This window comes from Drosophila eugracilis, unplaced genomic scaffold (assembly GCF_018153835.1).
Source record: "Drosophila eugracilis isolate 14026-0451.02 unplaced genomic scaffold, ASM1815383v1 contig_2167, whole genome shotgun sequence".
NCBI classification, from domain to species: domain Eukaryota; kingdom Metazoa; phylum Arthropoda; class Insecta; order Diptera; family Drosophilidae; genus Drosophila; species Drosophila eugracilis.
In genome coordinates, this window is record NW_024573052.1 from 3,082,424 (window position 1) to 3,103,659 (window position 21,236).

Below are 21,236 nucleotides of genomic sequence, written 5' to 3' on the forward strand. Positions count from 1 at the left end.
GGCGAATAGGTCGATGCGGGTGATGATAACTAATTAGTATTCCAAGGTGGAGGACTTCTGTGAATCGAATTAAGAATGGAGCAATGGAATGGCATTTGACGACCGACACCGGAATACGCTCTCGTCGTGAAAATGTATTTTATGTTTGATAACATGAATAGAAATAAACGTATATGGAAAGCTTTATTGAAGAAGTTGGGGGATTGTGACATACTTGTAGGCATATACGACTGGCGCAAAATGTCAGCATACTTTTAGGCATTACATTAATGCAAACGAGTGTAGCATACTCTTAGGCATTGCGTTAATGTTAACTTTAGCCTGACTTTAGGCATTCCTATGTTAAAAGGTTAGCCACGAATATTAACAAAAAGCAGCCTACTTTTAGGCATTCTATCAGTGTTAGCCCAAAATTGTTAGCATACTTTTAGGCGTGTAACAAAGATGTCACAAAACGCACGCACGGAGTGCCTAAAAAACTCGTCAAAACTTTTGGCCAGTTTGACGAGTTTTCCAAAATTGGTCAAAAATTTTCATTACTAATTTGGTCAAAACTTTTGACCAATTTTCGTCAAAAATTTTAATCATATATGGTCAAAAGTTTTCGCCAGTTCCCACATGCCACAAAACGCACGCCCGGAGTGCCTAAACAACTCGTCAAAAGTTTTGGCCAGTTTGACGAGTTTGTCAAAACTGGTCAAAAATTTTCATTACTAATTTGGTCAAAACATTTGTCCAATTTTCGTCAAAAATTTCTAATCATATTTTTGTCAAAAGTTTTCGCCAGTTCCCATATGCCAAAATTCCGACTTATACCCATTACAATGAAATTAATAATTTTATTTTATTGAAACGTTTTTACATTTTAGGACATATTATTTTACAAACATAAATCTATCGATCTGCGTGACAAAGGTCCTTCTCCGATCAGGAAGCGGGGTCCTTTTAAATATTTTATAGCCGATTCCATTTGTTATAAAGGTCCGCATTAGAGCTCCGCCATCGCCTAAAAAACATTTTAAATTGGATTAGTTACAAAATTGTCAAGTTTTGCCAATTATTCGTAAAAATGCTAATCTAATATTAAGTCTTATTCAAAAGCTGCACAAAACAGTCGTATTTTTGACTGTACGTCATGATTTCACAAAGTTATAGCTAGAAAACCGCAAATAATATTGCAAATTTCTGTCAAAAATTGATTGTTTAGCTATTAAAATCGCCGCAAAAAACCAGAACAAAAAAAAGAGTATAGGGATTTTAAGTTTCGTTAGTTAGTTGCATAAAACAGTCATTGTTTTAGCCATGCGGCTTGTTTTGAGAGAGTTAGAGCTAAAAAACGGTAACAAAACCGGGCTCTATGTTGTCAAAAGACGTATACTTGATTTTAGGCTAATAAAATCAGTTTTTTAGCCATAGCACAGCCAAAAATGGTTCAAATGAGGAATGTAATACCTCGTAGGGCTCGTAATTTGATTGCTTTGATTCCCAATTGATTTGCATTCAAATCTGGAAAACTTAATTTTTGGGCATTTTTTGAAAATTTTGATGATGGTACCCCTTATCAAAAATGCGAAATTTGGGCCAAAATTGACTTTCACAAAATCGAAAAATGAGTGATAGGGGTTGTTAGTATTGGTCGTTAGCAGCACGAAACAGTCGTTCTTTTGGCTGTGCGTCTTGTTTTGACCGAGCTAGAGCTAAAAAACGGAGCACAGTATTGCAAATTTCTGTTAGAAATCGGTTTCCTGATTTTTTAGCCCTTAAAACAGAGCTCGCACCAAAAAATCAGAACAATTATAACAAAACCAAGTATAGGGTTGTTATGTTTCGGTAGTTAGCTGCATAAAACAGTCATTGTAGTAGCCATGCGTCTTGTTTTGACAAAGTTAGAGCTAAGAAACTGCAAGGAACCGGAATATCTGCTATCAACCGACGTATACGTGATTTTAGGCACCAAAAAATCGGTGTTTTTGGCATAGCTCAGCCAAAAATGGTCCAAATGCGAAATGTAATACCTCGTAGGGCTCGTAACTTGATTGCCATGATTCCCAATTGGTCCGCATTCAACTCTGGAAAACTTAATTTTTGGCCCATTTTTGAACATTTTGATGATGGTACCCCTTATCGAAAATGCGAAATTTGGGCCAAAATTGATTTTCCCAAATTCGAAAATCGAGTGATAGGGGTTGTTAGTATTGGTCGTTAGCAGCACAAAACAGTCGTTCTTTTGGCTGTGCGTCTTGTTTTGGCCGAGCTAGAGCTAAAGAGCCTAACATAGTATTGCAAATTTTTGTTAAAAATCGGTTTCCTGATTTTTTAGCCCTTAAAACAGAGCTCGCACCAAAAAATCTGAACTATATTTATAAAAGCAAGTATAGGGAGTTGAAGTTTTGGTTGTTAGCTGCATAAAACAGTCATTGCTGCGGCCATGCGGCTTGCTTTGACAAAGTTAGAGCTAAGAAACGGCAATCAAACCGGGATATCTGCTGTCAAAAGACGTATACTTAATTTTTGGCGCAATAAAATCAGTTTTTAAGCCATAATACAGCCAAAAATCGTCCAAATGAAGAATGTAATACCTTGTAGGGCTCGTAATTGCATTGCTTTGACTCCCAATTGGTTTGCAATCAAATCTGGGAAACTTCATTTTTGGCCCATTTTTGAACATTTTGATGATGGTACCCCTTATCAAAAATGCGAAATTTTGCCCAAAATTGATTTTCCCAAAATCAAAAAACGAGTGATTGGGGTGGTAAGTGGTGGTCGTTAGCAGCACAAAACGGTCGTTCTTTTTGCTGTGCGTCTTGTTTTGTGCTGCTAACGAAGTAGTACATTCCATATTTGGGCCATTTTTGGCTGTGATTTCTAATTTTTTTGCAAAAATAATGGCAGTGTCTAACAATATTTTTTATCATTGCAAAAACGCACAGAAGATCGTCCAGAAGCAGACTTAATGCAGCATAAAAGACGTTATTTTTAAATGTATCAAAATTGTGAAATAACAGTTACTTGGAACATTTATTTAAAATGCAAATTGTGTTCTAAGCAAATGGAATTTGCTACATAGTCTCTTGCTTAATTCAGTAACAGTTCTGTGGGGTACAGTAACGAAATAACAAAAAAGATGTGGATACGTACAGTATTTACAAAGGGTGATGTGAATTGCCTCAATGGCTTCCTAGGATTGTCGGCTAGTATTAGGCCCAACCTCCAGCAGGCTGCCAGCCACCGCCACCGCCGCCTCCTCCAGAAGACCAGCCTCCGCCACCACCGCCTCCATGGCCTCCACCACCGCCGCCTCCAGAGCTCAGCTTGATTATCTTGATGACCTTGGTGCCTCCTCCGCCACCGCCTCCGTGACCACCACCTCCTCCGCCAGATGACCAGCCGCCTCCTCCTCCTCCGCCGGAAGACCAGCCGCCTCCTCCTCCTCCGCCGGAAGACCAGCCTCCACCGCCACCACCGCCATGGCCTCCTCCACCGCCTCCGGATCCGAGACTAATGACCTTGATAAGCTTCACATCACCACCGCCTCCTCCACCTCCGTGGCCACCACCTCCACCGCCAGATGACCAGCCGCCTCCTCCTCCTCCGCCAGATGACCAGCCGCCTCCTCCTCCTCCTCCTCCGCCAGATGACCATCCGCCACCTCCGCCGCCGCCACCACTCTCCGTGATCACTTTAATGATCTGTACATCTCCTCCACCGCCTCCACCTCCATGACCGCCACCTCCTCCTCCCGAGGACCAGCCACCGCCTCCGCCTCCACCACCTCCAGAGGACCAACCGCCTCCTCCACCGGGCTTCGGTTTGGCCGTCACACTGGCCGCTCCAATGAGCAAGAGACACACAAAGGCCTGAAACATACATAGAGAACACTGCATGAGGATCACTCGAAAAAAAAAGTTAGAACACGCTGCGCATGCGCAGGATTTGTTAAGGAATTTATAAGTTAGTAGTTATCCTTGCGAACGATGCGCCGTACTTTCATCGCTTGGAACGCTCCGTTTGGGTTAACTAGTGGGTTAAGTGCGAATCCACAACTGACATGACCATCGATGGCAGCCAGAGCTTATATACGAAACCACAGGCAACATAACATTAACCGGAAAAGCTTCGCTCTGCCAGAAAGCAAAAGGAAAAACCATTTTCTACGCTCACTCTGCGGCTGGCAGATGTTGGAGGTGCTGCTGGGGTACTGCGAAAAACTGGGAGCGACTTCAAGCCGTACCTAATGTATTAGATTTTACGTTTCGGATATTGACAACCTGAGGTTTCAAGCTTATTGATTTGATCTTTTACTGCTAGCAGAAGTAATTCGCAATCACAAGCACCACCTAGTTTCTAGTTTACTCCCTATCAGGTTTAGATATAATAACTTAAAACCAAGAAAGGTATTTTGGATTACCTGCAGTTGTTTCGTTCCGTGTAACTGGGGTGGTGAGCCTCCACATCGGCGCTATGTGGGCCAAATGCTGCCGCATCATCGTCGCAAAGTCGCCATTAGTCAGGGGGGAAGATTCGGGCGCTGGGCTATGGTTTTTGGAGCTCTCGGTGCCGGCAGGGTGGCAAAAGGCATCGGGCGAAAGCGGCAGACAACTCATAACAGCAACTGCATTCGATTGTCGCATCTGCAACAGTTTGCTGCAACAGTCGGCCAAAGATTTGTTTGTATAGCAAATGCGCATCTCCCGCCAGACAAGTTGCTGCTGCACCTTTCTCATTGCATAATCCGCAACAGCAACAGCAGCAGCAGCAGCAGCACCAGCGGCAACCTCGCTGGTCACAACAGCAACATCAGGCCGACTTGCAACTTGCATCGTTGTACAATTGATGCCGTTATTTGATTTGCATCTGGGGATATCGCTGGCAATTTAGCCCGCCACGATGACAAAGCCCGGCGGAGGCGATCAACTGGCCGGTCAATCCATCATCTTGGGCGTGACGACCGCGCATTCGTTGCAGTCACAAATCGCAGAATACCATTAAATCACCGGAGCCAACGTGTCCAGACGGATTGGCCAAATGGGGAATTAGTCATGGAGGGATTGAGATCGAAGTTGGGTAAGAAAATATGCAGTATGGAATTTTTGGAGTTGAAAATGAGCAAGGAAAAGGACAGCTAGCATTAACTAACTCCATTAACTTCTTAATGGAGTTGCAGTAGCAAAGATTATCTCATTTTAATAAGCAATAATTTGTAAGTATAAAGTCTGGGTATTGCCCAACAAAAAGATTGTGGGAGGATCCACCTAGCAAGCGTTGAAACTTTAACTTGAAAACCATAAAAAACTATTTCTCATTATGCAACGCATTTGATTGCCTATTAAACCACCTAATGAGAAGATTATATGCAATAAGAGAGCTTCAAAAATTAACAGAAATAAATTTGAAATTATTTTGGAAACCACAAATGTGTGGCCTCCCTTAAGTATCTCCTGCATAAATCGTGGTATCTCGTAATCTGCTTATCTAACTCTAAAAATATTGATCGGTTTTTGGTGACCTAACTTCTTTAGCTCTTCTTGAAACTATCATTGGGGGCGTGGCCACACTTCACTAATTGCAGATGGGCAACAAACGAAAGTGCGGCTCAATAAATCCCGCATCAGCATCTCTTACACAACGCACAGGAGAGGGGGCAGGCAGGTGACACGTGGAAACGAGGAAAGGCGGCTAAAACAAAGCAAACAAAGTGGCGTCAATTGCAGCGACCCAGACGCAAGTTGCTGCTGTCGCCGCCGCTGCCGCCGCCAGTTGCTGCTGCAAATTGCAAGTGGCAAGGTGTGATTTGCTGGCTGAAGACGCAGCGGCATCGCATCCCAAAAGGAACCGGGCGGAGGACGGCCAGACCAAGTCGTTAGATATATCACTCTCCAAAGCAGCGGCAGACAACTGATGATGATTCAGATGAGGGGCGTTTAAGATGGAATCAACGCCAATGGCATGGCATGCCACATGCCACATGGCCAACATGGTAACTGAACTGAAATAAACGATATGAGCAACAGGTTTTCTTTTCACTTTTTATAGCTATTTAAAAATATGTTGGGATTTGGTCAAAATACTATATAAAAGCTAAAGTTCAGTTAAAGAAAGTAAAAGGACTTACCGAAGTATTCCAGGTTGATGTCTAGCAAGTTTTTGCTCAGACGTCGAGGCCTCCGTAGACTTGCAACGAGGAAGCGCAGCAACCTCGACCTATGCCAGATCTCCAGTTACACTTCCATTCGGGTCTCCCCCAGTCGCAGTTCGCCTTCGCCTCCGCTCCCCGGGAGCCACCAGTTTTTGTAGTGTAGTGGAGCAGCGGGTCAACGTTCCGCGTGCCTCGTTTAAATTGCAGTGCAGTGCAGCGCGCGGCGAAAAACGTGTTTGCTGCCTCTATGAACTTATGATACTTTTGGTGTGCTGTGTGTTTGGTGTTTGGTGTATGGTGTGTGTCCACTCCTCCCTCCTCCCATTATTTCCCACATTTTGGCATGTAATTTTCGTATCGAAGCTGGGGCCCCAGCTTTAGCCAGCCAGAGACAAAAGCACTCTGCGGATCAAGCAGGAGGGGCTGTTCGGTGGGCAACCTTCCCGAGGTTTCCGGATTGTTGCGTCACTGGGCTTCCTGCTTCGATGGGCCGGCTAAATAAATCACCAAATCGGCAAATCACCAAATCACCAACTTAAAAGCCGCACATCCTGCCCAGCACTTCAGGTCCTAAGAAATGGCCGACTTTCTCGTACACTTTATGGTTTATTCGATAATTAGGTTTCGTTATCGTTAGTAATTAAGTAGTTAATTAAGTTTAAAGTGATGCTCTCTGTTTACATTGCATGGGTTCGTTATCAGTTGTCCTAGATCGTACGTTTAATTTGTAATCTCTGCCTGACTCTCGCCTCTCGCCTCACGACTCTCGCCTCTCAGAATATTCCATTGGTTAGTTATTGCAAACGTTACACGGGTATATATACGAGTATATATCTGGGGTTGTACGTACAAGTAACGCCTATAATGCTTAGGTCTAGGCATATGTATGTTACGATATTATAGCTATGAGTATCCAGCCCAGAATTGAACTATTTATAGAGCAAAAAAAAGCACAAAAATAACACTAAAAGAATGATTTAGGATTAGGGGAGTTACGAATAATTAAAGATAATTTTCTATACGAAGACTAGACTGATTGATCGCTTTATACAGAGCACGCTCTCTTGACTAGACATGCGATGATTAGATGGTTGATGGTTCATGGTTCATGGTTCATGGTTGGATTGACGAGTCCGAGGGGTTCCTTCCTCCGTTAGCAACACCTTTCAGGTACTAGGAAAACATCCTCTTGGTGGGGGTAAAAGGAACCCTAAGTATGGGGATGGGAGCCGGGATGCTCAAACACGGCACGTCACTCGCTCAGTCCGGGCGAGATCATGCCGTCTATGGGCTCCAGCTATTGTTCCATGATGATCGTGTCCTCGGACTTGACGTTGCCGGAATTTATCGCCTCCATGGCCTTGCTCAGCAGAGTGGCGTCCTTCAGGCTGACCACCTGCACCAGCTGGGGCTCTTGGCCGGGCCCTCCCTGGATCATCATCTGGTGCATTCCCGGCGACATGGTGATGGTCTCCAGTTGGTCGCCGTTCTCCACCTTGAGGGCGAAACAAGATAGTCAGGATTAGTAAAAGGAATATTAATAATTTGGATTAAGTGTAAGACATTGCCCATGGGTCGGGTCTCTTCGATACTCTTCACTGGCTGTTATCTGTTATCTGGCGAAAAAGATAAGAAATAAGGCATAAAAAGTATAAGGTAAAATATACAAATTATACTTACAGCAACTCAAAGCAAAATCAGGGCTAATCTAAGGGGAATTAATCGAGTTGAAAATATACAAAAAATGAAATATAAAAACAAAATAAATGTCAAGTCGATTTGCTAGCTTTATTAGCACTTCAGCTTACACGATGTACTAGCAAATATTCAAATTAAAATTATAATAAAATCACAACAACAAAAGATTTATTCAATAAAATTTGTTGGCTTCTCGCTCGCTCGCTAGCTCTTTTCTCATTCAACTTGGCAACTTGGCAACTTGACCAGTGTTTAAACATAAAATTTGGTCTAAAACAATTCAAATAGATCCGATATATAAAAAATAAAACATGTATACACAATAATAATAATAATAATAATAGTGATAATAGCAATGGTCATCGATTGGATAAACACATTAGCAATAATGGTAATAGTTACAGATCAACATCAAGTGAACTTCCACGCACTCCAGAGGGGAGTCTCTCGAACCCCCCCTCTATATACTATATATCCTATATATACCATATATATCATATATACCACATATATAGCACATACACATCTCATGACTAAAGCTAATTAGCTCCAATGGCAAAATCATTTCCCCGCTGTAGCGCATTTTCAATGCGAATTGTCTACGTTTAAGAGATTGGATTGGATTGGTGGGTCAAAGGGGTTAGCAGGGTTAACAGGGTCAACGGGGTCAAGAGGAGCTAAAACTCATGAGGCGGCTAACGACGACAAGTACGACGGACTGACTGGTTGATCGATCCCTGTTCGCTTCACTACTTACTAGTACTAGCTAACTAATCCGACGGTACAGTACAACTTAGATGGGTTAATATTTGGTTTGCGTTGCGCTCTAAGCAATATTATGTGCACGGTTTCTGTATGTAACTAACCACTAATTAACTAATAAACAATGGCTAAGTCCCTAAAACTAGAAGGTGTTAAATGTTTGTAGCTCTGTTAACTAGGAACAATTTTGTTTTCGGTTTTAGTTTTGATTTAACGCTCTAGCTGTGTGTGTGTTTTTGGTTTTTGGTTTCAATTATCAACAAATTCCTTCTTCGGCACTAAATTCAATTCGTACTTGGTTAGTATCTGAGGTCCCTAACAGTGCTCTAGTTTGGGTTTTCTTTTCTTTTTCTTTTTTGGCATTCACAATGTGCGTGTCTACGTTTAGATGGCAAGTGCATTCGCGTGCGTTTTCCTTATTTTCCTACTTTCTCGTACAATTCTGTGTTTGTTTTTGTTTTTGTTTTTGTGCAAAGCCGCATTTGACTAGATTTGAGATGGGCTGGATTCTTAGATCTTAGGGAAGGGAACTGGAGCGAGACTCTACTCCAGGTGCTCCAGCTTGATGGCTGGCAGCTGGATCTGGGCACTGGTCAAGCTGGCGCTGTCCACGCAGCGTATGGAGGAGGAGTTGCCGGAGGAGCAGCTCGTTTCACTGGATTTCATATGAGACCTGCTCTTAAGAGAGGCATTGGGTTTCCTACGCTTCTGAAGCATTAACCCTACTCCTCCTCCAGCTCCTCCTCCACTAGTCCCGCCCCTCCTGGTCGACCTCGTGCTGGCCACCTGGGGAATATTCGGCGTTGCCAGGGCTATGGGCATGGGCAAGGGCATCTTTATGCTATTATTGTTGTTGTTATTCGGCCCGAAACTGGTGGAGCTGGTGGTGCTGCTGCTAGTGGTAGTGGCGGCCAGATAGTAACGCCCCCCGGGAGGCACCTGCTGACCCACCACTGCACCACTGCGCCGGCCCAAGACCGCCGATCCCGCCGAGATCAGTGAGTAGCACTGAACGCCGCCATTCCCCGCCAAACTGGTTGAGGAACTGGCGGCGGCGGCGGCGGTGGTTGTGGTGCGATTTGCATTTGTATCTACCTGCATGGGCGCCAGGCACACCGTTCCATCGCTGTTCGTTTGGATCTGCTGCACGTTGGCCATCACTGACTGGTACATGGAGACGGGCACCGAGATCACATTGCTCACCGAAACGGGATAGCCTGGGAGAAGTAAGAGATGATAGTTCAAGGAACATCCAGGAATATCAAGTGCTAATAAATACCTTGGCCATCCTCGGTGGTGATGTATATTTGGCCATCCTGCGTCTCGGTGAGGTCCACGGTCATGTTCTCATGGCCATTGACATCGGTGAGACTCTGAACCGTCTGTATAGTGGCCCCGCCCTCGCCTTGGTGGAGCTAAAAAAAAAACAATGTTAAAAATGTTAGAATAATGTAAGGAGTAATGTAAGGACCCTAGGATTTAGATCAACGTACCGTGGCAACACCTTGGACCTGGGCAGTGGTTCCGTCCGGCAGTGTGATAATGGGGTTGTTGGGATCCACCTGGATCAGCGACACGGTGCCATCGGCATTCTGCGAGAGCACAGTTTGCGTGGTGTACTGCATGGGGAGGGTGAATCGGGATTAGTAACGGACCAACATGGCTAACTCTACCTAAGCTAAATGAAGCGTTTAAATGAAATAAAAAGAAACGGCAAGCAAACAAGGTAAACAGGCAGTAAATGAGGGCAAAACTTAGGGCATAAATGAAGTTAAGTTCGTTCTGTGCGGTTTAGAGTGGCTAAAGTCGTATTTACATGTGAGTGCGAGTGTTCGGGTAGTGGTGGATGCAAATAATGATGGAAATAACCAATAACTCGGCAACAACCAGCTGCAACAGAAGGACAAACAAACAAAGCAAAATCAGGTCAAGTATCTGGTTAAAATCAAAAGTCAAGTGAGTCCTAGGGAGCCACAACATCCAGGTTCTACGATAAGTAAACAGAAACAACCAAAGAGTGAGCCAAATTAAATCCAGGGAACAGAAAATGTAAGGGCCAGGGGTCAGGACCAGGACTTGCAACCTAATCCCCAACGGGATTACTATATATATGAATATCGATGGCGATTCATCATTCTGGGATGTCCAGAATGAATAGTCGCATGTCCCGACCCCCGACCCGGCTCGATTAGTGGGCACAACAGCAATTCAAAGGGCATTTCATCCGGATTAGTACGAACATCAACATCGCTGAGCGTAATGGGCTCGATGCAGACTTGGGCATTGGCTATCTGCTGGGCAGTGACCGTCTGGTTGCCACTCGACTGGGAGTGCGAGTGAGCCTGGGCCTGCGAATGCGAGTGCGAGTGGGCCTGGGCCGCACTTACGGCGGCGGCTGTTGTCGGTACCGCGGTGGCCGTCGCCGTTCCACTGGCCGTTGTCAGCTGGATCGTTTGCGGCTGACCTCCGGCCACCGGCTGGATGTGCACCGTGCTGGGCAGGCCGTGGGTCTGATGGTGCTGGTGGTTCTGCTGGTGGTGCTGCTGCTGTTGCTGTGCCGGGGCCTGGCAGATCTCGATCTTGGTGGAGGCGGGCAGCGTGGCCGTCGTGGTCACATGCTGGTTATTGGTGCTCTGGATGATCGTCGGAGCAGGGGTATTGCTCTGAGCCGTGTGGGTGGTGATCACCGTCCCGGCACTGTTGATCTTCACCACGTTCACCTGCTGCGGTTGCTGTGATGATTATTCGATGTAAATTGGTTGATGGATTAGTAATGTGATCGGTATGTATGCTTTTCCAAATGCCTGGTGCGGATTAGTAATATGGGCAACTCCATGGGTAAACCAGAACCAGTAAAGGTTAAAAAAAAAAACAAAACAAGATTTTCATCTTCATCCCGCAGGGCTCATCCCCGAAACAAAAACCTGAACTTAACCCAAGGTAAGGTGAACTCACATTGCTGTTGCCCGTCGGCGGAGTCATGGTGGTGACCGTGTGGATGGTGGGAGGATTCGAGAGCTCCATGTCCTCGTCCTCGTCGCCCGACTGCGAGATCAAGGCGTTGACCTTGTCCTCGTCGTCGGCAAAGGTGGGCAGCAGGTCCTCCCTTCCATGGTACTTGTAGCAGTTGATCACGATCTTGCGCAGCGCATGCGTCCAGCTGATCTGAAGTGGGAAACGATTTTAGAAGTTAGTATGATCCAAGGGAGATCGGGGGCGGCTGTTGGAACACCCACCCCACCCACCTTCTGCTTGTCGTCCTCGGAGCGGGCGTCCATCCTCACGTTGGCCCAGGGCAGCTCCTTTGGCCACCAGGGCGGTCTTGTGGACTCCCGGCCCCATCCGGGCTTACCTCGGCCCGTGGAATACTTGAGCATCAGCGGGATGAAGGCTCTCAGCTGGGCTTGGGTCATCTTCTCCACGGGCGTTGGTATTCCATCGATGACCAAGCCAGGCAGTTCGAAAAGTGACGGATCATCCTGTGGTGGCGGTGGCGCCTGCTGGGCCAGTGCATTATCCAATTCATCCATCACAATGTTCTTCAGGTTGCGCAGCACATCCTCCAGCGGCTTGGCTCCGAATACCTTGTAGCTAGTGTTGGGTTTCCCCGGTGTGGCCACCAAGACCACCGCCTGCTTGCCCACTCTGCCCGTGAACTCGTAGATGATCCCTCTCAGCTTGCGTAGCAGTCGATTTTGTTGCCTTTTCCTGACCGAGGGATTCGTTTCGAAGCAATGGGGCCTCTTGCGCTTCTTGGAACTCGCAATTGCTGCCGCCGCTGCCACGCCCACTGGTCCGGCGGCCGCCAGCTGGTGGGCCACATCATCGTTGACGGGCATGGAGCCCAGATCTCCGTCGTACAAGCTGCCATCGCTGCTGATCAGATCCTCGTCGTCGTCATCGGATCCCAAGCTCTGTATGTCCTCGTCCAGCATTTCGATCTTGTAGGTGGTACCGTTGCTCTGGGAACTGTTGCCGGCACTTTGCAACTGGCCGCCACCGCCTCCTCCGCCTGTCGTTGTGATGGTGGTCACATTGAGACCGCTTCCCGAGTTACTGCTCCCAGCGGGTGTTCCTCCTCCTCCGTTGGCCCCGTTTGAGGAATTGGCGCCCGAGGAAGTCGTGGTCACCACCACATTGCCAGCCGAACTCCGCTGGCTGCCCGCCGGCGCCACGACCAACCGATAGCTTGTGGTGGCCAGTTTGGCGGTGGGGATTCCCTACTGATCCCTTCTGCTGATTCGCTCCTCTCCTCTCCGCTTCTCTCCTTAGACCTTCTCTAATGGATTCCCGAAGGTCCTATTCGCATGCGCAGTGTGATAAGAGCTGTTCGGGGAGGGAAAGTTGGATTCAAATTAGTTCTCAGGTCTCTGCTAGTAGTTCTTACTTAAAAGAAGGAACTGGTAAAGGCATATGGAAGGTGGAATCTCTAGTTAATATGTGCCATTAGTAGTCAGTACTAACTTATTCGTAGGGCAACACAACAACGCAAGCTGAAACGAGTTTCTTCAGAGGGTTGATCACGCTGCCCCAACAACGGTGCCTCACCACCACGACTACAGGGTACTTCAGCAGCACCAGCACCAGCACCATCCCCCCATCAGCAATCCAACTTGGAACGCTTCTCTGTGCCGCTTCTGCTGATAAGCGGCAAGTGAATCAGGTCAAAAGCGCGCATGCGCAACACCGCCAACGACAATAATAGAACGACAAAAGCGAACTTTTCAAAGTTTTATAACACGGACGGACCCGGCAGCAATATCTACACACACACACACACACACACATGCACACACATGCACACTATATGCATATGGTCGTATGTACACCATATATACCAAGGTACATATGCACAACTGTTTGTAATTCAAGCGATCCACAGTCGCAGATTAGCGCCGTCGACGATCAGTTGAAGTCGCTTTTCGTAGGGCCCCAATGAATCGGATCGGATCGGATCGGATCGCATCGGTTTGGTTCGGGAGCCGATAAACGGCGGGTACTTGGGCACTTGGGTGTATGTACGTTGTACATACGTGTACTCTATGCTAATAGATATGGGGGCAAGGTGAGGAAAAGCATTCCATGTGGCACAGGTAGCGCGGAAAACTGAAGAAGGCTGACCCTGAGACACAAGCCGAGAGATAAAGGATCCAACTTCAAGTTTCTATCTTTCTTTCTGCCGGACTATCTATCTATCTATCTCTTTCTGTTTATCTTCTCCTAGCTCTTATTGGGATTTAATTAATAAAGTTGACATGTAATGCTCGGCATTCTCTGAATACGATTATTTGTTTATTTTTCTGGCTACGATTTTGCTCACATATTGAAAAATATCAAGCAAACCCAAATCGCGCTCTCTCACTGCCCGTTTCTGGGCATGTGCATTCTCGGTTCTCCGTGTTTGAGTGCGCAGAATCCCCAGATTCTTCTGCTCCCGCACAGATTTGCAGTCTAGCCTCTCTTTCTCCCCCAGTACATCCCTCTCTTTCGCTTTCTTGGGGGCCGCTGCACGTGCGCACTGAGACAGAGCTCGATATTTGGGCACTTGCTTTTGGCCCAACTAAGCAATAATTCCGAGGGAAACATTTATCAATCGCTTTTTATGGTTTTCGCTTGCCTCAGGGATTTTTATGTGACGGGCAGTTAAGTGTAATCCGACTGTCGCCTTTGACTTTCAGCTATCTTTACTTTTTATGCACTTTTTGGTTATATTTTTTGCTGTTGTTGTTGTAATTTTTCGGGTATTTTGGCCTTGTAAACAAGTTTAGAACTTTTGGCACATTTCTTTCTCGCACAGAAAATAAATAAAAAAAACAACAATTTTTGGAACTAGATTAGGGCTCCCGAACGAACCACTCGGCACCGCTTTTAGTGGCTCTCTGTGCTCAAGTTCTATTTGCGTTTGCTCAGAAACTCGGAATCCAACGACGGCAACGCGGCGGCAGAAAGAGAGGGCGCTAGCTGGGAGAAAGAGAGGGAAACACAAACCACCCCATGGAGTGATTGCGACAAAGCAGCGACGTCGACGCAGTGAAAAATCAATACTGCGCCCATGCGTCGACATCGCCGCCTGAGATGGCTATATACCGAATAAATACATAATGTCTGTCCGTCTTTCTCTGTCCCGAAAAGCTGCCTTGTCCTCTCCGTATGGAAATGAAGCCTCGAAAGCCTCAAAAACTTGAAATAATCATTCAGCAGTACTCCATCTACTCCATCTACTCCCTCATGGCCAAATAAATAGGCCGATAGAGTGCAATGTATACCCCTTTTTGGCCTCCCCCACTTGCTGGCAGAAGAGCACAGCTATATGGGTTAATAACACCCCCGACGGGAAATTGAGAGCAGAGATTCGGACACTGGAAAAGCCACCCCTAACACCCCACACCTCACAACTTTCACCACCAGCAACAAATACACACGCAAACGCGCCGAGCTCGAAGTTTAACCCATGATAGCACTGCTTATCCTGTTTTTTTCTCCGTTTGCTTGGTTCTTTTTAAACCACCACGCATGCACTGCTCGCGCCACCCAACCACCCTCTACATCGGATATGTTGCGAGGCAAAACACCACCATCCCATCCCCTTTAGGGGTTGTAAGCCCATTTCACTTGCGCGTGCCATACATCCGGCCACAGTGGCGGCCCCGAAAAGGTGAACCCACTTCTGGTGCTGGGCTCAATCCAGATTCAGACAGACAGCCGCTGTATGAGCAAGGACCAACCTGATTTCGTTCATCCCTTGCGACACTAATCTGGATGCTGAGCAAACTGGCTTCTCTATCAAGGACAGGGGGATCTTTTCACTTGGCTTGTACAGACAATAGAATAAAAAGTGAATTTGTTTAGAAACAAAAACATGTTTAGTAAAAGTAACAATGAAGGCAACCCTAACAAGTTTATAACAGCACACCTATTCGCATGGCCAGTGGTGTCGTGTGCCCCGTCTCTTTTCATTACGGGGTTGCGTGCGCAGGGTTTTTCCCTTCCCAGGCTTTGCCTGGAAAAAGTGCGCCGAGTGCCCCGAGATCCATGCTACGAGCGCCAAGCATAAGCCGGTGCCAAGGCAACTGGGCAAACCCTAACTTAGTTGCTAAGCCACTCCTAGTCGGACCCTTTGCACTTTGTATTTAAATTAGGTTTATACTTTTGATTTCCCAGTCTACAGCTCTACTATATTCTTAGATACTTCCCAATTCTTCACAAGACTATGTACTAATTATGAGATTTCTTTTAAATAAAAAACTCACTGCGCTTGCGCACGGAGATCACCTAGGAGTTTTGCTATCCTTAGGGGATTATAAGGCTGGTTTTTCCAACATTTTCAAACACTCCAAGGACAGTCGGAGCGCTACTAATGCTGCAGTGCTCTCCTGTCTATATTTATTCTTCTGATATGTAGATTATGTATGTGTATGTATGCGTGCGTGTGTGTGTGTGACCACAACAAATGCAAGCAAACTCCCACTGCGTCAGCGCACACACATCAACACATCAACACATCCACAACCACAGAGGCGGCTAATCGCTGCTGGCTGGAAAATCAAAGTCGAAATCAGTAGAGCTTGTCACTGTGGGCGTGATGCCAGAAAATAGAGTGTTATCAGTTCTAGGAAATCTATTAAGAACAATAGCGATCTCCCACCCAATTAGTTTAAGTTTCTCTAAGAGTCTTCCTCTACCTACAAAATTACTTTTTAAATTCAGTTAACAAAAGGAGATGCCTTGGGTTTCAGTTTTGTAAACATTTCCTACGTTTTCTTCTGCCACGAGAGACAAATTCTACCCCACCGTGCGTTCTTCCCTTTCTTATTCGGTCTCCTCTTGCAAATATATAATCGATAGCTGCTCTCTCTCTCTCTCTCTCTGCCTCTCTCTTGTTGTTTTCTTGCTGTGTACTTGACGCACACACTCTACAGAAACAATGATAACAGCGGAAAGACGAAAGAAAGGCGAGAAAAAATAAGTTACGCATGCGGCGGTTCGTTTTTTGCGGCGGTGGCGGTGGCGACGGCGCACCAACCACCGCATCGCCCACCCGCCGCCCACAGCCACCCACTCACAGGCACACACACACGAGGGCTATACACACGCAACGAACAAGAATTCACAGTGGCGGCACTAAAAGTTAACTACCGAAAGAAATCTTCATTACATTTTCAAATTCAAATTCAAATTCAAATTCAAATTACAGCCGTCATTATCTTAGCATTTACATTACGAAATTTTATTCAGAATTCATGAACCAGAAACCAGGCCAAGATAGGAGCTATCATTTTGGGAGGCAGCTGGGAATGCAAACAAACACAGCCTGGCGGCCACGTTGGCTTTCCCAATTGGAACTGTACTTTTCAAGCCACCCCCAAAAATCCCATTACAGTGGCGTCCTCGAATATTGCGAATGGGAAATCTGAACGAAGGCTGCTGCGAGCTAGCCGTCTCGCTCTATTTTTTGTTTTTGTTTCGTGTGTGTATCTCACAAATTTCCATCTTAAGGGGTGGTTTGGGTGGCTGTTGCAACCCCTAAGGCCGCAGAATCGCACACACACACACACACACACACAGATCCATAAGATGCACACACAGCTTCGAATCCGAATTGGAAATGTGTGTGGTGTGGGTGCTCCCAATTGGAAATGATAAGTGTTACGCATACGCCATGTATGCGAATGCAAAGTGCAACACCACCACCCCGCCCCCCTTCTTGCACCAGCAAGTTCTCGCGGGTTTTCCGCTTTTCATTTTCACATTTTAGCTGCGGCGCATGTTTTAATTACGGACACTCGCAGTTGGGTTTTGTTATAAGGCGCCGCTGTAACGGTAACACACAACTACATGCATAATTATCTGAGACATACACACGTAGGTCTGGCAAGAACCGTTAGTTTAGCTCTCGAGAACTTTTGCGCACTCACCTATACCACTAGAAGTCTATATTCTATGCATTTGTATATGTATATGGCCCGTATGTATTGTCGCTGTGGAAAATCGAATAATTTTCCAACACCTCCCCCCGCCTACCATTGCACACACACACAAACACACACACATACGCACCTGCGTGCTGTTGCTGTTGCTGATGTATTTGTGTTGTTGTTTTCCAGCTCCTTTGTGATAACACACACTCACACACAGATCCAAACGCTCACACACACACACACACAGAAAAGCACACACACGGAATAAAAAAAGGCGCACGCACACGAACGCGCCGCCGCTTTTGTGTATTGGTGTGTTTGCCCCTGCGCCGAAAATTTGTGTGGCGTTTATTTATTATCACACTGCACATGCGAATATTCCGTGCATTTTACATTTGCGCACTGCCGTTTCGTCGTCACCGCTCGAAGTTTCCCGCTCGCGAGTTGCCGCCGCCTTCCCTTCACGTTAGCGTACCGTTAGCTTAGTTTTCCGCTGCCTGTCGCAGCGCTTTTCCCCGATTTTCACGCAATTTTCGCGTTTTAATTTACCCGAGGAATGGTATTTTGTACATGACCAACTATCGATATGCAGAACGCGTGATTTCTTGGGTCGTCGATATCGCCAGGCGATAATCATCGCACATTCTAAGCACTCAATGGTCACACTGAAGGGTCCAGCGAAAACGACACATTGTCGGTCATACTAAATGTTTATTTCCCGCGCTCTTCATGCTTATTTGAAAATGTTGATTTACTTTTGGTTCTTTTTGGATATTGAAAACTATAAAAAGTTTTTTTTTTTAATAACGAAAAACGAAATTAGTTATTTCATGCTTAAGTGTATATGATTATTGAATAATTTTCTGAAAATGAGGCACTTCGTTTGATAAGCAGCGCTGCTTGTGCGATACCTATCGGAAGATGAACACGGCCTTCAATTTGGCGCCAAAATTCAAATTTTGATTTGGTGCAGCAGGAAATTCAAAAATGAAACAATTTCTAACTTTGTGCAGGAAACTTACGTTGCGGAATGGTTGTCTTAAAGATGTTTGTCTATCCTTTCCATTAGAACCTTTTTGAACAGCAAACTTAATAAGAAAAGAGAGAAACGAAAATGAAAAAGCTAACCACGTCACAATATTTCTTTGACACATCCGGATATAAGTTTGTCTTTGAAATAGACAAAAAGTAAGATTAGCAAATGAAACATTTAAAACGGAAACAAAACCACTTTAAAAAGGATGTTTTCGTCCTTTGAATAGTTTTTCGATATTAATCACTCACTATCAACAGGCTAAAAGCCAAAAAATAAAAAGTAAAGACAATATCAAAGGACATTTATCCTGCCAGTTGAGCTGCAATCACACGTAAGCCCTTCACAAGGCAGCTAGCAATATTTAAACAAAGGTCAGCTAGGCACGCCAAATGAAAAACTGACATACAATTAACTTCACTTTCCAAACGCGCAATTCAACTCATTTAACCAAAACTCAAAAAAAAAAAAAAGAAAAGAAAAACAAGAAACAGGATTAGGATAAGACCAGGGAATCCTGGTTAGCGACCGCTTGACTGCGACGACCGGAGGCGACTAACTGCTGGCAACCGAAAAGGCTGGGTTTTTAAGCCCGCCGTCGGCACCCACACAATAATATACATTATTAGGATATATATAACGATAAAGAGTCGGTTTTCGAACACAGATTGCCCGCATGCAAAAAGCGAAGAATTCCTAATATATAAAAAGAAACCACAGCCACTGGCAAGGGCTCAGCTTATCGCTGGGGAATGAGGCTGGTGGTGAGCCTGGGATTTATCTGAGACCGAACCGGGCTCTACTTAGGCCTTATCGGGCACTTTTCCGGAATTCTTCACGGACCGCTTATCGCTTCTGCAGAATCACGGCTGGCAGTGATCTTGAATTCCAAATCCAATCCCACTTGGGGCGACTCTATGTCGAATTGGGTCAACGTGGTACTCGCCACTTCCGTTTTTTATGGGCTTGTGGCATTTGTAGAAGCCAGATCCGCTTCTACGTCTGATTCAAATCACAGAAGTTGGGAATACTAGACATTATGGCTGAGTTATACGAAAAATAACAGAAATGTGACAGTTACCAGCAGTCATAGTACTTGTTTATGTACTTGGACTGATAGGTTCCTCTTTATTTATCCAAATATTTAGTTGATAAGCAAGAACATTACTACTTCTATAAGTTAGATTTACTTTGCCAATGACTATTTGCACGAAACTAACAAGGAACAAGAGCCAAAGCTATACAAATATTTCCATTTCTCATTTCTTTCTTTCAGAACTTGAAAATATGAACATTATTTCGGCATTAACTTGGTTTGGATTACCGGAAACCACACCATTCAGACACTAAGTAAGGGTTTAATATCTGGGTAACCATTATATCACCTCCTGGGTCCTAACCACTTACTTTATTATTGCTTTTCACTCACTCAACTTTACACCTTTATGTTCAAGGTCCTTCATGCGCTGCACACCACCCCCTTCCAGCCGCCTGCCAACTGCTTACCAGGCAAGGTCACGTGTTCTATGTACTCTGTACCATGTACTACGTACTATGCACTATATGTACTAAACAGGGGCCGACCAACCGACCAACCGACCAACTTTAACTGCCCAAACGTAATCGCAAGAGTTGCGTGGAGCTGCACAGGGTTTTCGGTTTTCCACCGATTACGGATTATCCTATTGTCTTGTGGAAACGCCGGCCGGTGGACAAAAGTGCAGCGTAGTTTCAAAACAAAACTATGCTCTTCGCTTTTCCTGGGGGCCTGAGTTCTCGTGGCGTGTTGCAAGTTGATGGAATGCCCGTGTGCCACTGGCAGCCAACTGTCGGCGACGTTTGCCGCCAATCGACCGCCCAGCCCAGTCATCCACAGCCACAGCCAGAGCCAGAGCCAGAGCCACATCTACAAACACACACAAAACGAAGTGACCCTCTTCCCACCTTCACCCACTGACCCACCGCAAGGATGAAAACACTACAATTGTAGTACTGGCAATACGGTAGTACTACGGCTCACACGGACACACACTCGTGTTATGGTGCACACTGTACCCAGTTCACATGGCGAATACGCAACGTGGACCGGAGTGCGCCTGCGTCTGTTTTGATATGAAAAGACATTGTCCTCTTCGCCTTTTTTCAGCTCCAGCGGCCTGATGGCCTACGCTGGATAGTTGGGGCCTATTTGTTCCTTGGAAGGAAAGGAAAAGACCTGCCATTTGATAGAGAATCTAGGATTCATAATCGAAGCGGGAAAACTAGGTAACTCAGCATCACTTTCTAAGAGTTACGAGTCTTGGCTATACTTAGAAGTCATCCAGATTCATTCGGGAGTAAGGGGAAAACCAATTTGTTATTTTTCCATAATGCCAGCATTCCAGATTTCGTATGGCCGAGGCCAAATTTTGTGGAGATTTGTCACGAGATGTGATTCATAGGCCATGAATCAGATTAATTACGAATCTCATGTTTTAATTTTAATTTCGCCTGCTAGTTTCGTTTGAAATGAAATGCCATTTGACTTAGTCATTAGTAATGGAATTTTACAGTTGAGGATAACTTCTTGAGTATAATATAAGAGGTTTTCTACTTTCTACTTTCATAAATGATTTTGGATACAGAGAGTGACTGTTCTTACCTTCTTTCAGTGTGGAATATGGTGTGCGGATGAGTGTGTGTGAGTGTT

The 21,236-nt window shown here is 45.5% G+C and overlaps 3 protein-coding genes across 7 annotated transcripts; all 3 read right to left on the bottom strand.

Annotated features, from left to right (window-relative positions):
* Positions 1 to 832: 832 nt before the first annotated feature.
* On the bottom strand, positions 833 to 4,184 carry LOC108105449 (glycine-rich protein DOT1). Of its 2 annotated transcripts, XM_041818455.1 has the most exons (4): positions 3,986 to 4,184; positions 3,464 to 3,857; positions 3,139 to 3,430; positions 833 to 1,006 (listed from the first exon to the last, which is right to left on the bottom strand). In XM_041818455.1, exons 1-3 carry the CDS (start codon positions 3,989 to 3,991, stop codon positions 3,198 to 3,200), a joined length of 633 nt encoding a protein of 210 aa, XP_041674389.1. In that variant the 5' UTR covers positions 3,992 to 4,184; the 3' UTR covers positions 833 to 1,006; positions 3,139 to 3,197. The 2 variants fall into 2 exon arrangements, with proteins under 2 accessions (XP_041674389.1, XP_041674388.1); XM_041818454.1 differs by lacking the exons at positions 833 to 1,006; positions 3,986 to 4,184 and having other exon boundaries at positions 2,929 to 3,430; positions 3,464 to 3,943.
* Positions 4,185 to 6,729: 2,545 nt separating this feature from the next.
* LOC108105451 (DNA-binding protein Ewg-like) lies at positions 6,730 to 7,808 on the bottom strand. Its single transcript, XM_017212039.2, has one exon. The coding sequence runs from the start codon at positions 7,596 to 7,598 to the stop codon at positions 7,434 to 7,436; it is 165 nt and encodes a 54-aa protein (XP_017067528.1). The 5' UTR covers positions 7,599 to 7,808; the 3' UTR covers positions 6,730 to 7,433.
* A 97-nt stretch (positions 7,809 to 7,905) lies between these two features.
* LOC108105445 (DNA-binding protein Ewg) lies at positions 7,906 to 12,816 on the bottom strand. Of its 4 annotated transcripts, none has more exons than XM_017212030.1 (6): positions 11,842 to 12,816; positions 11,552 to 11,761; positions 10,837 to 11,328; positions 10,090 to 10,215; positions 9,876 to 10,011; positions 7,906 to 9,813 (listed from the first exon to the last, which is right to left on the bottom strand). In XM_017212030.1, exons 1-6 carry the CDS (start codon positions 12,529 to 12,531, stop codon positions 9,140 to 9,142), a joined length of 2,328 nt encoding a protein of 775 aa, XP_017067519.1. In that variant the 5' UTR covers positions 12,532 to 12,816; the 3' UTR covers positions 7,906 to 9,139. The 4 variants fall into 4 exon arrangements, with proteins under 4 accessions (XP_017067519.1, XP_017067518.1, XP_017067522.1 ...); XM_017212029.1 differs by having other exon boundaries at positions 10,837 to 11,319; positions 11,842 to 12,636; XM_017212033.1 differs by lacking the exon at positions 10,837 to 11,328 and adding an exon at positions 10,413 to 10,486 and having other exon boundaries at positions 11,842 to 12,038.
* Between the last annotated feature and the right edge of the window lie 8,420 nt (positions 12,817 to 21,236).

Bases quoted from the DNA above. Each gene is read 5' to 3' on its own strand.
- LOC108105445 (XM_017212030.1), bottom strand. From the start codon at position 12,531: ATGCTGGACGAGGACATACAGAGCTTGGGATCCGATGACGACGACGAG. The intron at 10,012-10,089 runs GTACGTTGATCT...TTTTTTTTTTAG, and splicing joins AGGTCCAAGGTGTTGCCACG to CTCCACCAAGGCGAGGGCGG. The intron at 9,814-9,875 runs GTATTTATTAGC...TACTTCTCCCAG, and splicing joins CACCACCGAGGATGGCCAAG to GCTATCCCGTTTCGGTGAGC.
- LOC108105449 (XM_041818454.1), bottom strand. From the start codon at position 3,884: ATGCAGTGTTCTCTATGTATGTTTCAGGCCTTTGTGTGTCTCTTGCTC. The intron at 3,431-3,463 runs GTGGTGGCGGTG...CTTCCGGCGGAG, and splicing joins CGGTGGAGGAGGCCATGGCG to GAGGAGGAGGCGGCTGGTCT.
- LOC108105451 (XM_017212039.2), bottom strand. From the start codon at position 7,598: ATGTCGCCGGGAATGCACCAGATGATGATCCAGGGAGGGCCCGGCCAA.